The following is a 19,206-nucleotide window of genomic DNA, read 5'->3' on the forward strand; positions in this document are numbered from 1 at the left end:
TTTCTTTGCGGTCTGTGTAAGGTAGACAGTACTCAAAGTCAATTGCTGTAATAAGTGTGATCTCAAAAAGAGAGTCACGCTGGAAAGGCCAAGGCAGGTATTTTCCAGTAAGCTAGGAGCTAGGGTCAGAGACAACCCGGTTATAGCATTTGAGGGATGGGAGGTAGTGAACATAAAACTAAATGAGTTTGGATTTATGCCCACGCGAAGTAGCAACCAGAGATGAAAGTGTGGTTGTCAGCTGGGGTTTGGGCCAGCATGTGAAGGGACACCCAGGTGCTTACTGTGACCCAACGGATCACAAGCATCAGCTAGCCTTCCCAAGGTCAGGGCTGGGGGTAGAGGCTCCGACCTCCTGGGACTGGATACTGTTATTTTTTAAATTTTACTGAAGTATAATTGATTTACAATGTTGCATTAATTTCTGCTATACAACAAAGTGATTCAGTTTATATTCTTTTTCATATTCTTTTGCATTATGGTTTATCACAAGATACTGAATATAGCTTCCTGTGCTATACAGTGCGTGCTTAGTTGCTCAGTCCTGTCTGACTCTTTGCAACCCCATGGGCTGCAGCCTGCCAGGCTCCTCTGTCCATGGGGATTCTCCAAGCGAGGATACTAGAGTGGGTTGCCATGCCCTCCTCCAGGGATTCTTCCCAGCCCAGGGATCAAACCCAGGTCTCCTACATTGCAGGCGGATTCTTAATCAGCTGAGCTAACAGGGAAGTCCGTGCTATACAGTAGGGCCTTGTTTATCCATTCTTTCTATAACAGTGTGCATCTGATAACCCCAAACTCCCCATCCTTCCCTCCCCTGTCCTCCTCCTCCTTGGCAACTACAAGTCTGTTTTCTCTGTGAGTCTATTTCTGTTTCATAGATATGTCCATTTGTGTCATATTTTAGATTCCACATTTAAATATTTTTCTTTCTGGATTCCTTCACTTAGTATGATAATCTCCAGGTCCATTCATATTGCTGCAAATGGCATTATTTCATTCTTTTTATGGCTGAGTAGTATTCCATTGTATATATGTATAGTATCTTCTTTATATATTCATCTGTCAGTGGACATTTAGGTTATTTTCATGTCTTGGCTATTGTGAATAGTGCTGTTATGAACACAGGGGTGCATGTATCTTTCTGAATTATGTATTTGTCTGGATATATGCACAAGAGTGGTATTGCTGGGTCATACAGTTCTATTTGTAGCTTTCTCAGTAACTTCCATACTGTTTTCCATAGTGGCTATTCCAATTCACATTCCCACCAACAGCCATAGGAGGGTTCTCTTTTCTCCACACCTTCTCTAGCATTTATTTGTAGACTTTTTAATGACAGCCATTCTGATTTGTGTGAGGTGGTACCTAACTGTAGTTTTGATTTGCATTTCTTTAATAATTAGCAATGTTAAGCTTCTTTCATGTGCCTATTGGCCATCTGTACGTTGTCTTTGAGGAAATGTCTTTTTAGGTGTTCTGCCTACTTTTTGATTGGGCTTTTTTTTTTTTTTTCATTATTGAGTTGTATAAGATGTTTTTATATTCTGGAAGTCAAGTTGTATGGGTTGCATCATTTTGCAAATATTTTCTCCTGGTCTGTATGTTGTCTTTTCCTTTCGTTTATGGTTTCCTTTGCTCTGAAAAGCTTAGAAGTTTGATTAGGTCCTATTTGTTTATCTTTGCTTTTATTTCCATTGTCTTGAGAGACTGACCCAAGAAAACATTGATACAATTTATGTCAGAGAATGTTTTGCCTGTGTTCTCTGCTAGGAGTTTTATGGTGTCATGACCTATATTTTACTTCTTTAAGCCATTTTGAGTTTATTTTTGTGTATGATGTGAGAGTGTGTTCTAACTTCAGTGATTTGCATGCTGCTGTCCAACTTTCCCAACACTGCTTGCTGAAGATATTGTCTTCTCCCCATTGTATATTCTTGATTCTTTTGCTGTAGATTAACTGACTATAAGTATATGGGCTTATTTCTGGACTCTACTCTGTCCATTGATCCATATGTCTGTTTTTGTGCCAATACCACACTTTTGATTACTATAGCTTTGTAGTATTGCTTGAAGACTGGGAGAATTAGGTTTCCTGCTTTGGCAATCTTGAGTCTTTTATGGTTCCATATAAATTTGAGGATTATTCTAGTTTTGTGAAAAATGTCACAGGTAATTTGATAAGGATCACTTTAAATCTGTATATTGCTTTGGACAGTATGGCCATTTTAACAATATTAAATCTTCCAGCCCAAGAGCATGGGATATCTTTCCATGTCTTTGAATAGTCTTTGATTTCCTTTATTAACATTTTGTAGTTCTCAGCATATAAGTCTTTCACCTTCTTGGTGAGGTTTATTACTAAATACTTTTTGATGTAATGTTGAGATAGTTTATATTCCCTTTCTGATACTTCATTGTTAATGTAAAGAAATGCAATCCATTTCTGTATGTTACTCTTAACATCCTGCTACCTTGCTGAATTTATCAGTTCTAATAGTTTTGAGTGGAATCTTGGGTTTTCCGTGTATAGTATGCATATATAATATGTATCTGCATATAAAGACAATTTTGCCTTTTCCCTACCAATTTGGATGCCTTTTATTTCTTTTCCAATTGCTCTGGCTAGGACTTACTAACTTGAATAGAAGAGGTGAGAGTGGGTATTCTTGAGATACCCAAGAATACCTGTTCCAGATCGTAGCAGGAAGGCTTTCAGCTTTTCACTATTATTATATGGATCATGGGTTTGTCATAGTTTTTATTATGTTGAGGTATATTCCCTCTATACCCACTTCCATAAGAGTTTTTATCATAAATGGATGTTGATGAATTTTATCAAATGCTCTTTCTGTATCTTTTGAGATGACCATATGGTTTTTATCTTTTGTTGATGTGGTGTATCACATTGATTAATTTGTGTATGTTGAACTTTCCAAGTGACCAACCATGCAGTGAATCCAACCTGGTCATGGTACATGAACTTTGTTTTGTTGGATTTGGCTTGCTAATTATGACTGTACTGTTCATCCCCACGTGCAGGTTGATGGTTCCTCTTCCTGCCACCTGAATGAGGTCTAGCCAGCCTTCCTTAGCATTGCATGGTATTCCAGTTATCTATTGCTGTTTATTTAGCAAACCACACCCAAAACTTAGTGCTATAAAACAACATCCATTTTATCAGCGATCGCCACTGAGGGACTTCGAAGGAGGGGGGAGGAGTAGGAAAGGAAGCGAGAGAAAAGGCGAGCGAGCGCTAAAGGGGAAGTGCAGTTTGAGAAACGGGCTAGCGCTCTCCTCCCCAGCCGCTCAGACTCCAGCGGCCGCTTCTACAAATTGGTCCGGGAGACCCTCATCGGACCCCATGGCCGACTGCTGCACGCCGATAAAGAAGCTTTGCTGGTGCGTTCTTCTGTTCTTCCTGGTGGCGGGGATCACCGGGGGGGCGATCGGAATCTACAAGTGGCACTACTCCGGGCTCAACAGGTGGCACGGGGCAGGCAGCACCGCTGATTTTCAGAAAATCATCCAGGAGCGATGCGACACCTACACCCAGACGATCCGGCCGGGTTCCAGAAGCAGAAACTGCCAAGCGATCAGGCAGGCATTCATGAGTGCCTTCATTTCCAAGGATCCCTGCAAAGCGACAAAGGAAGACTACAACTCCCTGATCAACCTGGCACCTCCCACTGTGCCTTGTGGCCAGCAAGTCTTCTGGAGCAAAACGAAGGAGCTGGCTCATGAATACGTGAAAAGGCAGCGCCTGATGACTCTGGAGGACACGCTGCTGGGTTACCTTGCGGATGGCCTCAGCTGGTGTGGAGAGCCAGGCTCTTCTGATTTGAACATTTGGTCTTGTCCAGACTGGAAGAAAGACTGCAGAACCAACTATCTTTCTGTATTCTGGGAAGTGCTGTCTGAAAGGTTTGCAGAAAGTGCCTGTAATACAGTCCGGGTGGTGCTCAATGGATCGTTGGAGAACGCCTTTGATAGCATGAGCATATTTGGACGAGTGGAAGCCCCTAACTTAAGGCCACAGGTTGAACTAGAGGCTTGGCTGGTACATGACACTGGAAAACCTCCCAGTGACTCATGCTCTGGCTCCTCTATAAGGAAACTGAAGTCCATCTTAGATGGAAGAAATGTCAAATTTAGATGCATGGATAATCTCAGCCATGACCAGTTTCTTCAAAGATCCTGAGGATTCATCTTGCAGATGGGTCAGTCAGCATGGCTGAGCCCTGGCAGTGCAGATCAACACACACGATTCAGGAGACATGCTGGTGGAAAGTTGGGACTTTGGGGGAAACTTTCGTCATAAAATTAACACCAGAGATGGAAACCTTTTCCTCCGGGATCTTAAAATAACTTATGCTATTGACATAGTTTTTATCTTGATCTAATAGTCAAGAAAAATTCAGTTCAGTTCAGTCGCTCAGTCATGTCTGACTCTTTGCGACCCCATGAATCACAGCACACCAATTACTGCATAAAGTTAGAGTAGAAATTTTATATAGTTTTTTATTTTATTTTTCATACGATTCTTTTATATTGCTAATATGTTGGTAACATCCTCTCTGTTGAAGAATGACCTCTCCAAACCTGTTGGCTGGTCAAGAAAAATAAATGCCCAGACTTTTCAGCAAAGGTCACATATCAAAATGAATGACATTATGCCAAGATATATTTTTGTATCTTTCCTACAGATAAACTACAGATGCCGTGGTTATGGGTCATGTTACATTCTTTAGGGTGTAAGTTACTCCTGTGCTTGGTGTTTTATCTCTAATCCTTCCAACTACCCTGTGAGGTTGATATTACTATCCTCCATTTGTTAAATGAGAAGAATAAGTTCAGAAAGTTTATATAATTTCCTAAAAGTCATACATTTAGGTCAAGGTAGAGAATGAATTTGAACTCAACTTTATTTCGAAAATTCATGTGCTTGCCCTTTCTAGGCAGATAATACTAGATTGATAGTCCTTATGTTCTCTTCTAATGAATGTACGTGGGATTAAATTGAATACAATAGAATCTGAAACGTGATTTTTCTGGATGGCTTCGAAACAGGTACAGTTTTTCATCCTCTCCCTTGCTTCTCCTCATCTCCGTGTCTTATGCAGGAGTCAGTTAAAATGTATTTATTTGTTCTTGATGCTGACAGTTTATTTCTCACTGGAATTTTACTTGATTAGTCTTGCTTGGGAATGATCATTTTTACTACTCTTAAAGAACCAACATTTAACTCTGTTGATTTTCTCATTCTACTTATTTAGGTTTTACTTTTCTCTGTATTATTAGAGATAGAGAGATTCTAATTTCTTTGCGTTTCCTTATGCAGCTTCTTAAGATGGAAGTTGAGATCACTGAGTTTGCAGTACTCAAACTCTGCATTTTAGTACGATCATTTTTCTTCTGAGTGCTGCTTTAGCTGTCGCTCTTAAAATTTTTGATATGTCTCTTTTCCTCATAATTTAAAAATATTTTCTGATTGAATTGTTATTTCAAAACATGTTACTTAAGTTTTAAACATCTGGATATTTTCTAGTTCTTTGTTGTTCTTGTCAAAACATAAGATGCATTGAGTGGAGAATGAATAAACTCACTTGGAAACCCTAAAAAAAAAAAAAAAAACATCCATTTTATCATGTTTACAATTCTGAGAGTCAGGTATCTGGGCAAAGCAGAACACTTCTGCTCCATGATATCTGGGGCCTCCAATGGGGCCATCTGTCTGGGATCCTGGGTGTGGCATCTCTTGGCTCTTGAATGTCTGGTGTCACTCCTTCACTTCATTTATCTGGAGGCTGGCCTGGGATGGCCGCAACTGCTGTTTCTCTACAGGCAGCCTCTTCCCCTGGCCAGCTTGGGCATACAGTGTGTTAATCTCAAGATGAGATGTTTTTCTATGTGGCTGGTTTTCCTCAGAGTGAGTGTTCCATGAGGTCCAGGTAGAAGCTGAAAGACCCTCACAATCTAATCTCATAAGTCCCAGCATGTCACTTCTGCACATTCTGCTAGTTACGGAAGTCAGGATATCTAATCCAGATTCAAGGAGGTGAAAGAACAGACTAGGCCTTTCAATGGGAACACCATGGCATGAGGGAAGCAGAAGAGTGATGCCTGCCACCTTGGAGACAAGCTACCACACATGGGGAGGGTGGGAACATACCTTTTTTTGAAGCATAGTTGACTCACAATATTCCAGGTGTTTATATAAAATACAGTGGATTGGCAGAATTGATACAAAGTTAAGAGATTCAGTTTGAGTCAGAGTTACCAGCCTAGGCATCTGCTTTTATATATATTATTTTTTCAGATTCTTTTCCATTATAGGTTGTTATACTGAATATAGTTCCTTGTGCTATACAGTAGGCCTTTGTTTTTCTATTTTATATACAGTAGTGTGTATATGTTAATCCCAAACTCCCAAGTTGTCCCCCGACCTTCCCCTTTGGTAACCATAAGCTTTCTGTGTCTGGGAGTCTGTTTTGTAAATAAGTTGATTTGTATCATTTTTTAAGATTCCACATATGTGATATCATGATATTTATCTCTTACTACACATAGTATGCTAATCTCTAGGTCTATGCATGTTAAAATGGAATTATTTCATTTTTTATGATTAATATTCCCTTATATACCACATCTTTATCCATTCATCTGTTGATGGACTTGAGGTTGCTTCCACGCCTTGGCTATTGTAAACAGTGCTGCTGTGAACACTGGGGTGCATAAATCTTTTCAAATTAGTTTGAAAGAACATAGACTTTTAGGTCACAAATATTGGTTCATACCACTGCTTTGTAACTTTCTAGCTTGTGATGTCAGATTAACCTTTCTGAGCCTCAGTTTCCTCATCTACAAAATGAGGATAATGATATTCCACTGCAGCTGATCGTGGTAAACTTTATTGGTTGGTTCAGTGCCTAATATCTACAAAGTCCTCACTTAACAGTAGCTATGGTACCTATAGTAATAACTAGTAGTGTTATTACTCCAGCTTGGCCTTTAGATATTCATTCATTCAGCAAACAAGATCCCCTGCATGCCTGCAGTGTGCCAGGCACTGGCCTCCCCAGCTGTGAAGATGATGATATGCTGTAAGCAGAGACTAATTGGGGTTTCGGGTTTTTTAAGCAGCGTCCCTGGATCCACATGCCAGGCAGCACCTCTGGGGTCAGCAGGCCTGGCTCCGAGGAGGAAGGAAGGGCATGTCACCTAAGCCGCTCTGGTCCGACTGTGATATCACTTTTGGTCCTGAGTCTCCTGCTCTGGCAGTAACTCTCCTCCCATCTTAAGTAGTGGGGATGGTATTAAGAGGAGGCAGGAGACACGAACCCCCCGCCCCCATTCAGATGCATGTCCGCAGGCCCCATCTGCTGAGTCCTTCTAGGGCCCCAGGACTCTCTGCATGCAAAGCCCCATAAGCTGCTCCTTGCAGGCTGTCGCTGGCATCCAGGATCGAAGCCTCAAACACCGAGATGACAGAAAGCGTAGGCGAAGTAACAATGTCCAGCTCTTGACAGATCATAAAAGAACAACTCTCAAAATGAGCATTCTAAATAAGATGAAAAGCCAAGACGTCATGGAGAATGCAAGCCAAATGAGGAGAGGCCACCTGGCAGGGAACCTCATGGGCTAGTCGGGTCTCTGTGTCTTATCTCAGTGGTTTCCTACCACTGGGAACTTCTTTAAAATGAAAGGGTAGAGCTTCTAACCAGAACCTTTCAAAAACTTTTAGCCTTCTGATAATAGTCTTGTGAAAATCTCACCTGCTCAAATGGCCTTCATTTGAAGACACTGGAGCTGTAAGTAAATCTCACTTTCGGGAACTTGTTTTTAGGTTAACGGTAAAGGAATTCACACTCATTAAGTACCTTTGTCCCAGCATCAAAAAGCTGCATGTTACAGAATTGCTGAGTCTGCCATCTTTCCCTCAGTCCAGCTGCCCGCCTAGAGCACCAGTGCCTGCTCCTGATGGATGGACAGCCACCATCCACCTCCACAGCAGCCGGAACGAGACAAGAGCCCGGACTTCGTGGGGCAGCCTAAGCCCGGGGCCCCTTTCCAGGGCACCACCCTGGTGGCGATGTGAGGGTCAGCCCTCCTCTGCTAGCATTTGTTGGTACATTGCTAATTTCCTGGTCTGACTCATCCTAGGAGGCAAATACTGGCCCATGTTCATTGAAGGAAGAGCTTGGCTGGCTGTGTGAGGCTCAGTGTCTCCAGTAAGCACACATCTGTCTTGTGGGGTGTCACTTCTTCACCTGTGTCTCTAAAGAGAAGACATGTCCTCTGTGAGACTAGTTCTCACGCTCAGAAGCATTTAGATCTGCCAGCAGGCCAGCATGGATCTAAACTCTGGTCAGGGTGGAAACCCACGGGTTCTTCCACAGGGCCTCTGATGGCCATCCTGCGTCTCCCTCCTCCTTCATCAAGATGGAACAGTCCCCACCAGACCCCTCAGTCATGGGAATTGAGCTGTTCTGTGTCCTGGATTGAGGAGGCAGGGTCACAGGATGCAAAATCAGCAAAGTTTTTCTGGTTTTGAGAAACCACACACAGACATCTAGGGATGTTCATCAGCGTGGAAACTTGAGACAGACCTTGCCGGCACTCAGCTGGGGCAGTGGTTTTAAGAAAACTCACTGTAACCCATAGACATCTGGTTCATTGATGTGCTGTTGACCTCAGGGTCAACGTCTTGTTTTCTCAGTGAGAGAAGATGGGGTGGGACAGTGCTCGAAAGAGAAGGCAGAAATGAAGTAAGAACCTGGAGGAGAGAAGTAAGACATCATCCTGAGGGGAATGACTGAAGGTCTGAAGAAAAGAATTTCTCCCAGGCACTGCGTGGCATGGCATTCAGGCAGAATCTCCTTTCTCACACTGATTTAGTGATAAAATATGGAGTGGACCCACAGGGAGAGCAGATGCCTCAAGAAATAGATGGATAATTGGCTCTGTTTGCATGCTTGCTGCTGTGACTGCGAGACACCACACCAGCATGACTAATGCCTCTCCCCTCTGCCTAAATTAGACTGTGATTGTGTTTCAGAGATGTTCACTGAATCACAGATGTTGGAGGTAAAAAGACCCAAACTTCTCAGGAGCACCCCGTGGGGAGTGTGTGGGCTCACCCTCACAGGCTGAGGGACTGGTATAACCCCTTGCCTTCTAAGGCCTGGGAGCAAAACAGTCACCCAGGGCGGGCTCCTTAGGGTAGCTGTAGGCGTGTGTATTGCAGCAGTGACTGATGCCTCCTTAGACCCTAACTTGGACCCAGAGTGTGCAATCTGTCAGATTTCCCCTGACTCGCTGCCATGTCAGGTGGAGCAGCTCAAGGTCCTCGCCGGTTCACCCCCTCAATGTCCTCTCTTTGCGTGCTCAGTGACTCTGTTCTGACCTGCAGGATGCTGTTGTAAACGCTTTCTCATTTCTCTTGCAGAATTTAGCCTATGAGATCATCCTAACGCTTGGACAGGCATTTGAAGTCGCCTATCAGCTTGCACTGCAAGCCAGGAAAGGGGGGCATTCCTCCACGCTTCCAGAAAGCTTTGAAAACAAGCCCTCCAAGCCCATCCCCAAGCCCCGCGTCAGCATTCGCAAGTCGGTGGTAAGTAGACAAGACACAGGTGTTCTGAGAACTGAAGGGAAGGATCTATGGTGGTGTGGGTGCTGGTAAGAATCCAGGGCCTGCCTTTCCTGTCCTCCCCTCAGCCTTGTCCTGGCTTGTAACTGTCATCCTCTCAGCCCAGTTCCTGCAGTCTTGGGGACCGTCTACTGAACCTGGAGGCTCCTGAGAAAATCCCACTTACCCTGTGCCCTGAAGCAGCCTGGGAGGGGGCTGGGTGCTGCTGTCCCGGGTCAATCTCTCCTCTAGATCCAAGCTACCTGGGGACCAAGTTCCCTGAGGCCTCAGCTGCCATCCCTCCAGGGGGCAGGCCTCTTCCAGGCCACTGGGCAGCAGAGAGGTTGGTAGAGGCTCACAGCGAGGGTGTCCCTGGTACCCAGCAAGTAGAAGCTGGGGGCTCAAGCTGTGCACGGAGTCAGGGTGGGAGAGGCCTGGGCACCAGGCCCTGTGTTCTCCCCGCAGCAGCTGAGGCTTCCTGCAGAGCAGGATTGTTCAGAAGCTACTGCCCCTCCTCCTCGCATCTGCCTTCCTCCAGGAATTTCCTCCCCTTCCCTCCCACACGCTCTGCACACATCCTGTCCTAACAGACTTTCCTGACTTCAAAGCAGCCTCCTCTGGTAGTAGCAGTACCCAGAAGCTGGAATGTTCCCAGCCAGCCTCACTTCTGGTTTCTGCTCCGTATGGCATCCTTGAAACTCTTGGACTCCGGGCAGCAGTGCCATCACAGAGGCATCACTCTCACACCCATATATCCTTCCATCTGTGACTCTCCTCCTCCCCACCGACCCCAGGTCATGGGGAATTTGTAGGGTTTTTAATGTTTGCAGAAGCACCATGCTTGGAGATCATGTGGCTTCTTGTTCATGACCTCTCTTTGGCCTCTGCTCCTTGACAGCTCACATCTCAGATCTTTTCTTCCACCTCACCATTCACACCCATGCTTGTCCCTCACTGCTGACCATTGCCAGGAACTGCACGTCCTCCCACCTCAGCGCCTCCCAGCCCCACTGGCTCCCAACCCTGATGCACTCCCAGAGCTCCAGACCTACAGGTTCAATTTCTCCTTTGATACTTAGCAGACAGCTGAAACTTACTATGCCTAGAACAGAATTCTTGATCTCTCTGCAAAGCTGTTTCTCTCTCCCTACCTCTGCCAGCTTAGTAAACAGGCTAACCAGTCACCAAGTTGCTCAAGCCATCAATCTAGAAAGCAGACTTGATTCCTGTTTTCCTCTCAGCCCTGTGTCCAGCCCACAAGCAGATTCCATCCATTCGGCCCCTAAAACATCTCTCAGCTCCATCCACGCCTCTCCATTTCTTCTGTCACTCTTCCCATCCTAGCCATCACCACCACATCTCCAAAACTACTCCAGTACATCTCCTGAAACTCCCTTCCTCCACAGGGCAGCCACATCATGGTACCACAGCCTTGACTTCCCACCACACTCCTCCCAGGCACTCAGCCTCCCTATTCCTGGAATAGACAAAGCTTCCACCTACCTGTGTTCCCTCCACCTGGCTTTGTCTCCCCCTCATTTCTGCACAGCTGACTACAGCTGGTCATCCAGGCCCCAGCCACACAAAGAGGCATCTCCTATATATTGTCTGTCTTACCCCACAGGAAAGCAGGTTAAATATCCAGAAATTTTCAGAATATTTGGGGGACTAGCTCTAGTCTGTTGTATTGTATACATTCCCATGTGGGCTGGATAAATCTGTTCCTACCTCCATCTGACTTTTCTTTGGTCCCTGTAGACTTCTTCCAGGCGAGTATGAAGGGATGTGCACCATACGGGCTCATAGAATATTCATTTAGAAGCCTTCACTGAAAAAGATGGAACATACAGTGAATAATACTGCTGCTCTTTAACTGCCCCAAGATCCCGTCCCCCTCAGCAGGTGTCTGTGTTCCATTTCCCTCGGCCCCAATAGTTTACTGTTGAGAATATCCTGTGATTAGACATGTGACGTTCCCCACCACAGCCTTGTGGAGGTACAGACAGATCACATGCAGATGAAAAGCATGAACCCCATAGCCTTCTGGCCAGCTCCCTTGTTCCAGGTTTCCTGAGCAGAGCAGCCAGGGGCACACATGGAAACACCAAAGACAGACAGGGAGGTCTGGTGCAGAACTGCCCCAGCCCCCTCCCTGATCCGCCCCCCTATCACCATGAGAGCTTAGAACTCAAGCTTTACCCAGGCAGGGCCTGCATGACCTTGTATACACAGGCAATGAAATGGTGTTGACGTTTTCTAGCTCAGTTTGGTTCAAGGTCGAGGCTCAGCCTGACCTGGCCCTGCTCACCTCCTCACCCTCAGCTGTCTCCTCCCAGCTCCCCCTCAGCACCCTGACTGCAAACCCTCACTCCCTTCCCCTCAGGGACTCTGCGCATGCTGCTCCACACCTCCATCTTCACCAGGAAGCTTAGTTTTCCAGCTCTCCATTTGGACGTATACCTTAATTTTGAAATAATGTCTAGTTGACAGGAACGGATTGGGTGCCTGTTGGTTACTGGGTTGCTGGGAGCTTGTCAACGTTAGAGGGAAACCGTAGTAAACAGAATGAAGTCCACCTTTGTGAGTGTACATTTTAGTGGCAGATGAACATATAAACATGATGTGTATGGCATAAGGATTATAAAGAAGAGAGCAGAAGAGGAGAGCAGAAAAGCTGAGGTGCTAGTTTACATGCAGTAAACTGGTGAGGGGGTGACATTTGTGCCACACTCTGACATTAGGGGAGAAAGAACACAGGTGTCTGGAGTGTATTCAGAGAGCTGATGGGCACAGAGGGCATGGGCTTGGCAGGCAGGCCCCCAAGAAGTCACTCCGAGGACTTTGGGTTTATTCTGACTCTTGAAGAAAACCAATGGAGGTTTGAGAGCTGGGTAGGACATAGCCTGGTTCACCTCCTCCAGGAAGTTCCCCTGTCTCCCAACACGGTGTCAGTGGCCTTCCTGGGTGCCCTCAGAGTGCCCTCTTCCCTTTCAAATCTCACTTCTCAGTAAAGTGTTCCTATATCCGCTCCCCACCTGTGTGCCTTCAAGAGCAAGGGCCATGCCTCAATCACCGTCCCCCTCCCCAACCCTGTGCCTTGAACACGGTTCCTATGCAGTAAACGTGATCAGAAGAACCAACAAATGGCTCACCCACCAACATCCTGAAGTCTTGCCAGGGTGCAATGCTGATTTCCAGGCAGTGTTAGAATGCATGCATGCACTCCTGAGCAGGTACCGTATAACAGGCATTAGCCTTTCTGTTCTAAAGCAGATCGACCCATCTGAGCAAAAGACTCTGGCCAACCTGCCGTGGATCGTGGAGCCAGGACAAGAGGCCAAGCGGGGGATAAATACCAAGTATGAGACCACAATTTTCTGATACTCACCTCCTTCCCGTCCTCGTGGTGCCTTGCACGCCGAGCAGTCCCGGAGCAGGCTTTCCACCCAGCCCGGGAGGAAGACTGCTCTGTTTGTGTGGCCTTGTCATGGGCGAGAGGCCACTGGCCACTCCTGGGGACGTTCTTTCTGCACCGGTGACAGAAAGTGCAACCAAGACTTCCCAGCTGTAACCCCTGAGAGACAGAGCAGAGGTTTGTGGCTGATGCTCCCAACCCCCACTCCTGGCCACCACCCGAGGTATTTCTCATGACTCTGCCCCAACCTCGCTTTGCTGTTATTTGGGGATAACACCTTGAAAAAACACAGGGGGTCACTTATACTGCCTAAAAGTGTAAAAATCTTGGGTTTATTTTCCACTGTCAGCCGTTTTCAAGGTAGAACAGAACTACCCCCAGAAAGCATCTCTAAAGTCATGATCTCACTAAGTATTGTTTCATGCAAGAGGACAGAAGTTACTCCCCTGATTGCCAGGGAATTCTGTTTCCCAGTTTCTATATTTGTGGATTTTATATGTAATCAACCATGTGAGATAAAGAAAATCTTTACATCTGTGGATTGATTCAAAAACCTAATGATTTAAAACAGAGGAATTTATTATGCACAGAAAAACGTGTCTTGTATTAAATATTTTTATTAAAAAGAATGTTTCACTAATGCATTGATAAGAAAACTAGGTTAGTCGTGAGGGATGTTTCTGGTTTCATTTCAAATAACTAAATTTCTCCTGCTACCACCAAGAGGGCTGCTCAGTGTGGCAGAGTACCCAGGCCATTCCCCAGAGCAGGAGATTCAGGCAGCAGACTGGCGTCTTACCGAAAGTGCTGACGCAGCCATAAGCCTGCAGGGTTTTTTTTTTTTTTAATCTTCACAGTTTTAAAGAACATGTTAAAAAAATCTAGGGCTCCTGCTGTCAAGATTTCTGTCATGGAAACCTTGTTTGAGAAAGGTATTAATAAAATTCTATTGCAAAAAAACTTTTTTTTCTAGGAAAAAATAAAAAAAACAAATAAAAAAAGAGAGATTCCAAAGTAATAAAACTTTCTTGAAACAAAATAAATAAATGTTTGCTTACTCTTTGATTAAATAAAATTTACTTACATTTCTTTAAGGTATTTTAATTTTTTAATGTCTCCGTGGAGTATTTGTATGATACCATAATGTATATTTATGTAGAATCAAATTATATAAACAGTACCAATATCATTATAGAAAAAAATAACATTTTAATGTATATTGTTCTAATCAATCACATTGTGAATCATTTTGAAGTTCATTATAGCGATATTGATAAATTGTGGGATTGTCTTAATGTTTTTTTAATTAACCAATATTATTTTAAATCTGAGATTATCAGTTACATCATCAGTTGGTGAGTTTTGAAGACAGAAAATTTTATTTCAAACTGACAAATGTATATGGCTTTAGTTCAGTGTTAAAGAATTTTAATACAATATTAAATTACTTGAACTGAACAGTTCCTTGTATATATTTTGCCTATTCACTGTTGATATGTATGTAGTAAACTGAGAGTAAAATAACACTAAAATATGGTACCAAAAGGAAACTGTATAGGAGCAAAGTAAACAGTAGCTTTGCTGAAATGGAAACATATGTGTAAATATGCTTGGGCTTCCAGTTATAAATTTTGTAATTTTTGTCATTATTTATATCCTATTAAAAAAAAGCACATAAAATAAAATGGAAACTATACAGCTGTTGGTGCTTGGCATCATTCTGTGAGCACCTTCCCAGTTCCATTTATAGGAAAGAACCAAAGGCTTAGCCTTCTCAGCATCCATAGTTAAATGAATTTTTTTACTTGGCCAAACTGTTGAGGAAATCGGTTCACTTCCAAGTTCAGCCAGTCTTAGAAAGATGCAGTGGCCTTTACAGTTTGAATTTGGCCATAAAGCCACCACTGTCTTTGTTTAAATAGTAAAGTGGGCTGTAACAAAGAACTTCTAAAAGAGGAAGGACCACCAAACTAGATCATTTTTATAAGTTTGTCTACAGGCCTACACATTTGTCTTAGGCTGCCATAACAAAATATTGGGTGGCTTAAACAAATTTCTTACAGTTCTGGAGGTCTGGGAAGTCCAAGATCGAGGTGTGAGCAAGGTAGGTTTCATTCTAAGGGCTTTTTCTCTTGGGTTGGCTTGTTGGTGGCTGCTCTCTTGCTGTGTGCGCACAGGACCTCTCCTCTGTGTGTGCCTGCAGAGGGTGGGGGAGCACCTCTTCTTATAAAGGCACTAATCCCACCATGAGGGCCCCACCCCCAAGGTCTCACCTTACCCTAATCTCCCAAAAGCCCATCTCCAGATACGCACTGTGGAGCATTAGGACACCAGCATATAGACTGAGGGGACACAGACACATGTACCAGCTCTGGGTCAAGAGATAAAAGGGCCATGTTAGAGAGACACTGGAAAAATCAGTGATTCACATTCCATATCCTATAACTTTCAGAAGATCTCCCCATTGCTGGATCCAAGTGTGTTACTCTCCAAAACACGTGTCGAACCAATCTTGGGGCATTCCCAGCCTGATATGCAGAGGCCTACGGTTTTGAACCCCAAAAGGCTAAAACCATCCTGAAATGAGGCAACATTCACAGAGGTAGAAGGGCAGATTTCCTGATGGGAAGTTTGGGCTGGAATTTTAGACAGTAATGCTTTATCTGGGCTAATTTGGCCCCTTTTAATCTTTATTAAGGAGGTCAGCAATCCTCTTATTGAAAGTAAAAGTCACTAAGTCTTGTCTGACTCTTTTCAACCCCATGAACTATACAGTCTATGGAATTCTCCAGGCCAGAACACTGGAGAGGGTAGCTGTTCCCTTCTCCAGGGGATCTTCCAACCCAGGGATCGAACCCAGATCCCCACATAGCAGGTGGATTCTTTACCAGCTAAGGCACAGGGGAAGCCCAAGAATACCAGAGTGGGTAGCCTATCCCTTCTCCAGAGGATCTTCCTGACCCAGGAATCAAACTCAGATCTTCATTGCAAGTAGATTCTTTACCAGCTGAGCTATCAGGGAAGCCCAATCCTCTTATTATCTCAGGATTAAGAGGCTTATTTGTATCAGTTATGGTCCCAGCAAGAAGAAGATGGCACCCTGCAATTGGGAGAATTTTAAGAGATTAATAAATAAATATACTTACAGAGGTGTTGGCCGCATGTAGGGAACAGTATCCCTTGTGCTGCTACAGCCTGAGGGAAAGTAGGGACAGAGGTAGCCTGTAGAGGGGGCGGCCAGACAGGTGCCACGGGCCTCAGAAAGGGAGCCTGGGTTAAAATATGCTGATCTCAGGGAGAGTGGCCAAGATGGCAGCATAGAAGACCTGAGCTCACCTCCGCTCATGAGCACACCAGAATCACAACTATGAGCAGAACAACCATTGATAAAAAGACTGGCAACTACCAGGAAAGATCTTCTATAGCTAAAGACATAAAGAAGGAACCACAACTAGACAGGTAAGAGGGGCAGACTCCCAATATAATCAAATCCCTTTACCCACTGGGTGGGTGACCCACAAACAAGATTGATTATATTGCAGAGATTCTCCCACAGGAGTGAGTCTTGAGCCGCATGTCAGGCTCCCCTGCCCAGAGGTCTGGCACCAGGAAGACAAGCCCCCAGAGCATTTGAAATTGAAGGCCAGCAGGGCTTAACTGCAGAAGCCCCACAGGACTAGGGGAAATAGAGACTTCACTTTTAAATGGCACACACAAAATCTCACGTGCACCAGGACCCAGGGCAAGAGCAGTAATCTCATAGGAGCCTGGGTCAGACCTACCTGCTGGTGAGTGTCCTGGAGAGGTAGGGTGGAGATGCAGGGGACACCTAGCTGCAGCTCACCCTGAGGAGGCAGACATGTTGGGGAACATGCAAACAGATGAACACTGTGTTGGCAGCTGACATCTTGGCTCATTAGCACTAAGACCTGGCCTCACCCAACAGCCTGTAGGTGCCAGTGCAGAGATGCCTCAGGCCAAACAACTAACTGGGCTGGAACACAGCTTCCCACCCCCATCAGTCCAGACCCTACCATGGGAGCAGATGGGCCGTGTCCAGTCCTCTAGCAGACTAACACAATCTTCAGGACCTCATACCCAACTGTTGTCAGGAAACACCATCACTCCACCACCATCACCACCAATGATCAATGAAACAAGCTCTGGGATCCCTGGGCCCTGCAGCGAGACTCTAGGAACCAGCTCTGCCTGCCAGTAATCTGGGACTAACCCCGGACCTGGCTTCACCTGCCAGTAGTGGGTAGTAGCCTTGGAGTCTTCAGGACAAAAATGACAAAAATTAAAGAAAGAATATTAAAAGCAGAAAGAGGAAAGCAACAAATAACATACAAGGAAACTCCCATAAGGGTATAAGCCGACTTTTTGGCAGGAACTCTGCAGGCCAGAGGGAGTGGCAACATGTATTTAAAGTGATGAAAGGGAAAAGCCTACGACCAAGAACACTCTACCATTTTGATGGAGAAATCAAAAGCTTTAGAGACAAAAGCTAAAATAATTTACCACCACAAAACCAACTTGATGATAAATGTTGAAGGAAGGACTCCAAATGAAAAAGCCATAACTAGAAACAAGAAAATTACAGAAGGAAAAAGCTCACTGGTAAAGGCAAATATACTGCAACAGTAGATAAGCACCCACACACAAAACTAGTAGGGAGGTTAAGCGACAGAAGTAGTAAAATCGTCTGTATCCGCAATAAGCAGTTAAGGGTACACAAAACAGTTAGATGTAAAATAGGATATCAAAAACAGTAAGCATGAGAGAAGGAGTGTACAAACACAGGGTGTTTAAAACACAGTTGAAATTAAGAGATCAGCAACTTAAAACAATCATGTTTGTTTATAGATGCTACCCAAAAGCCTCATGGAAATCACAAACCAAAAATCTATAAAAGATAAAAAGGAATTCAAACATAACACTAAAGATAGTCAAATTACCAGAGAACAAAAGAAGGGGGAAAAGACCCATAAAAACAAATCCAAAACAATTAACAAAATGGCAACAAGAACATACATACTGATAATTATTTTAAATGTAAACAGACTAAATGTGCCAGCCAAAGGACATACACTGGCTGAATGGATAAGAAAAGTAAAATCTGTATATATGTTGCCTAGAAAAGGCTCACTTCAGGTTTAGAGACGCACACAGACTGAAAGTGAGGGGATGGAAAAAGGCATTCCACTCATGGGAAAAAATTTTTTTAAAAAGCTGGAGTAGCAATACTTGTATTAGATAAATGGACTATAAATAAAGACTGTTACAAGAGACAAAGAAGAACACTGCATAATGATGAAGGGATCAATCCAAGAAGACATAACAACGACAAATACATATGCATCCTGCACCTCAATTTATAAGGCAAATCCAGGTGGCACTAGTGGTAAAGAATCTGCCTGCCAATGCAGGAGACATAAGAAATGAAGGTTGGATCCCTGGGTCAGGAAGATCTCCTGGAGAAGGAAATGGCAACCCACTCCAGAGAATTCCATGGACAGAGGAGCCTGGCAGGCTACAGTCCATAGAGTCTCAAAGAGTCAGACACAACTGAAGTGATTTAGCAAACATGAATTAACATAAAAAAAAAAAAATCAGTGGTAATATAATAATACTAGAGGACTTTAACACCCTACTTATATCAATGGACAAGATCATCCACATAGAAAATGAATAAGGAAACACTGGCCTTAAAAATACATTAGACCAAGTGGACTTAATCAGTATTTATAGAGCATTCCATCCAAAAGCAGAAGAATACACATTCTTTTCAAATGAACATGGAACATTCTCCAGGATAGGCCACATGCTAGCCCACAAAATAAGCCTGAATAAATTTAAGAAAACTGAAATTATATCAAGCATCTTTTCCAACCACAGTACCATGAGGCTAGAAATCAACTATAAGAAAAAAACTGGAAAAACCACAATATGGGGAGGCTAAACAATATACTGTTAAACAACCCATGGACCACTGAAGGAATGTATAACTGAATCACTTTGCTGTACAGAAGAAATTAACACATTGTAAATCAACTACACTTTAATTAAATGACAAAAAAATATGCTGATTAAAGAAATCAAAGGTCACACAAACAGGCAAAGAGATAAACCGTGTTCATGGACTGGAAGAAGCCATATA

The 19,206-nt window shown here is 43.9% G+C and overlaps 1 protein-coding gene across 16 annotated transcripts in view; it reads left to right on the forward strand.

Annotated features, from left to right (window-relative positions):
- Positions 1 to 13,039, forward strand: part of ANKS1B (ankyrin repeat and sterile alpha motif domain containing 1B) — a 1,156,394-nt gene extending 1,143,355 nt beyond the window's left edge. For 8 of the 16 annotated variants that reach the window (XM_070370293.1, XM_070370295.1, XM_070370296.1 and 5 more), the window contains 2 exons: positions 9,449 to 9,616; positions 12,902 to 13,039. In XM_070370293.1, coding sequence (XP_070226394.1) covers positions 9,449 to 9,616; positions 12,902 to 13,012 — 279 coding nt within the window. In that variant the 3' untranslated portion in view covers positions 13,013 to 13,039. Of the gene's footprint in view, positions 1 to 9,448; positions 9,617 to 12,885 lie in introns of all 16 variants that reach the window. The other 8 variants (XM_070370294.1, XM_070370297.1, XM_070370299.1 and 5 more) reach the window with 2 other exon arrangements.
- The last annotated feature ends 6,167 nt before the right edge of the window (positions 13,040 to 19,206 follow it).

This window comes from Bos mutus, chromosome 5 (genome assembly GCF_027580195.1).
Source record: "Bos mutus isolate GX-2022 chromosome 5, NWIPB_WYAK_1.1, whole genome shotgun sequence".
NCBI classification, from domain to species: domain Eukaryota; kingdom Metazoa; phylum Chordata; class Mammalia; order Artiodactyla; family Bovidae; genus Bos; species Bos mutus.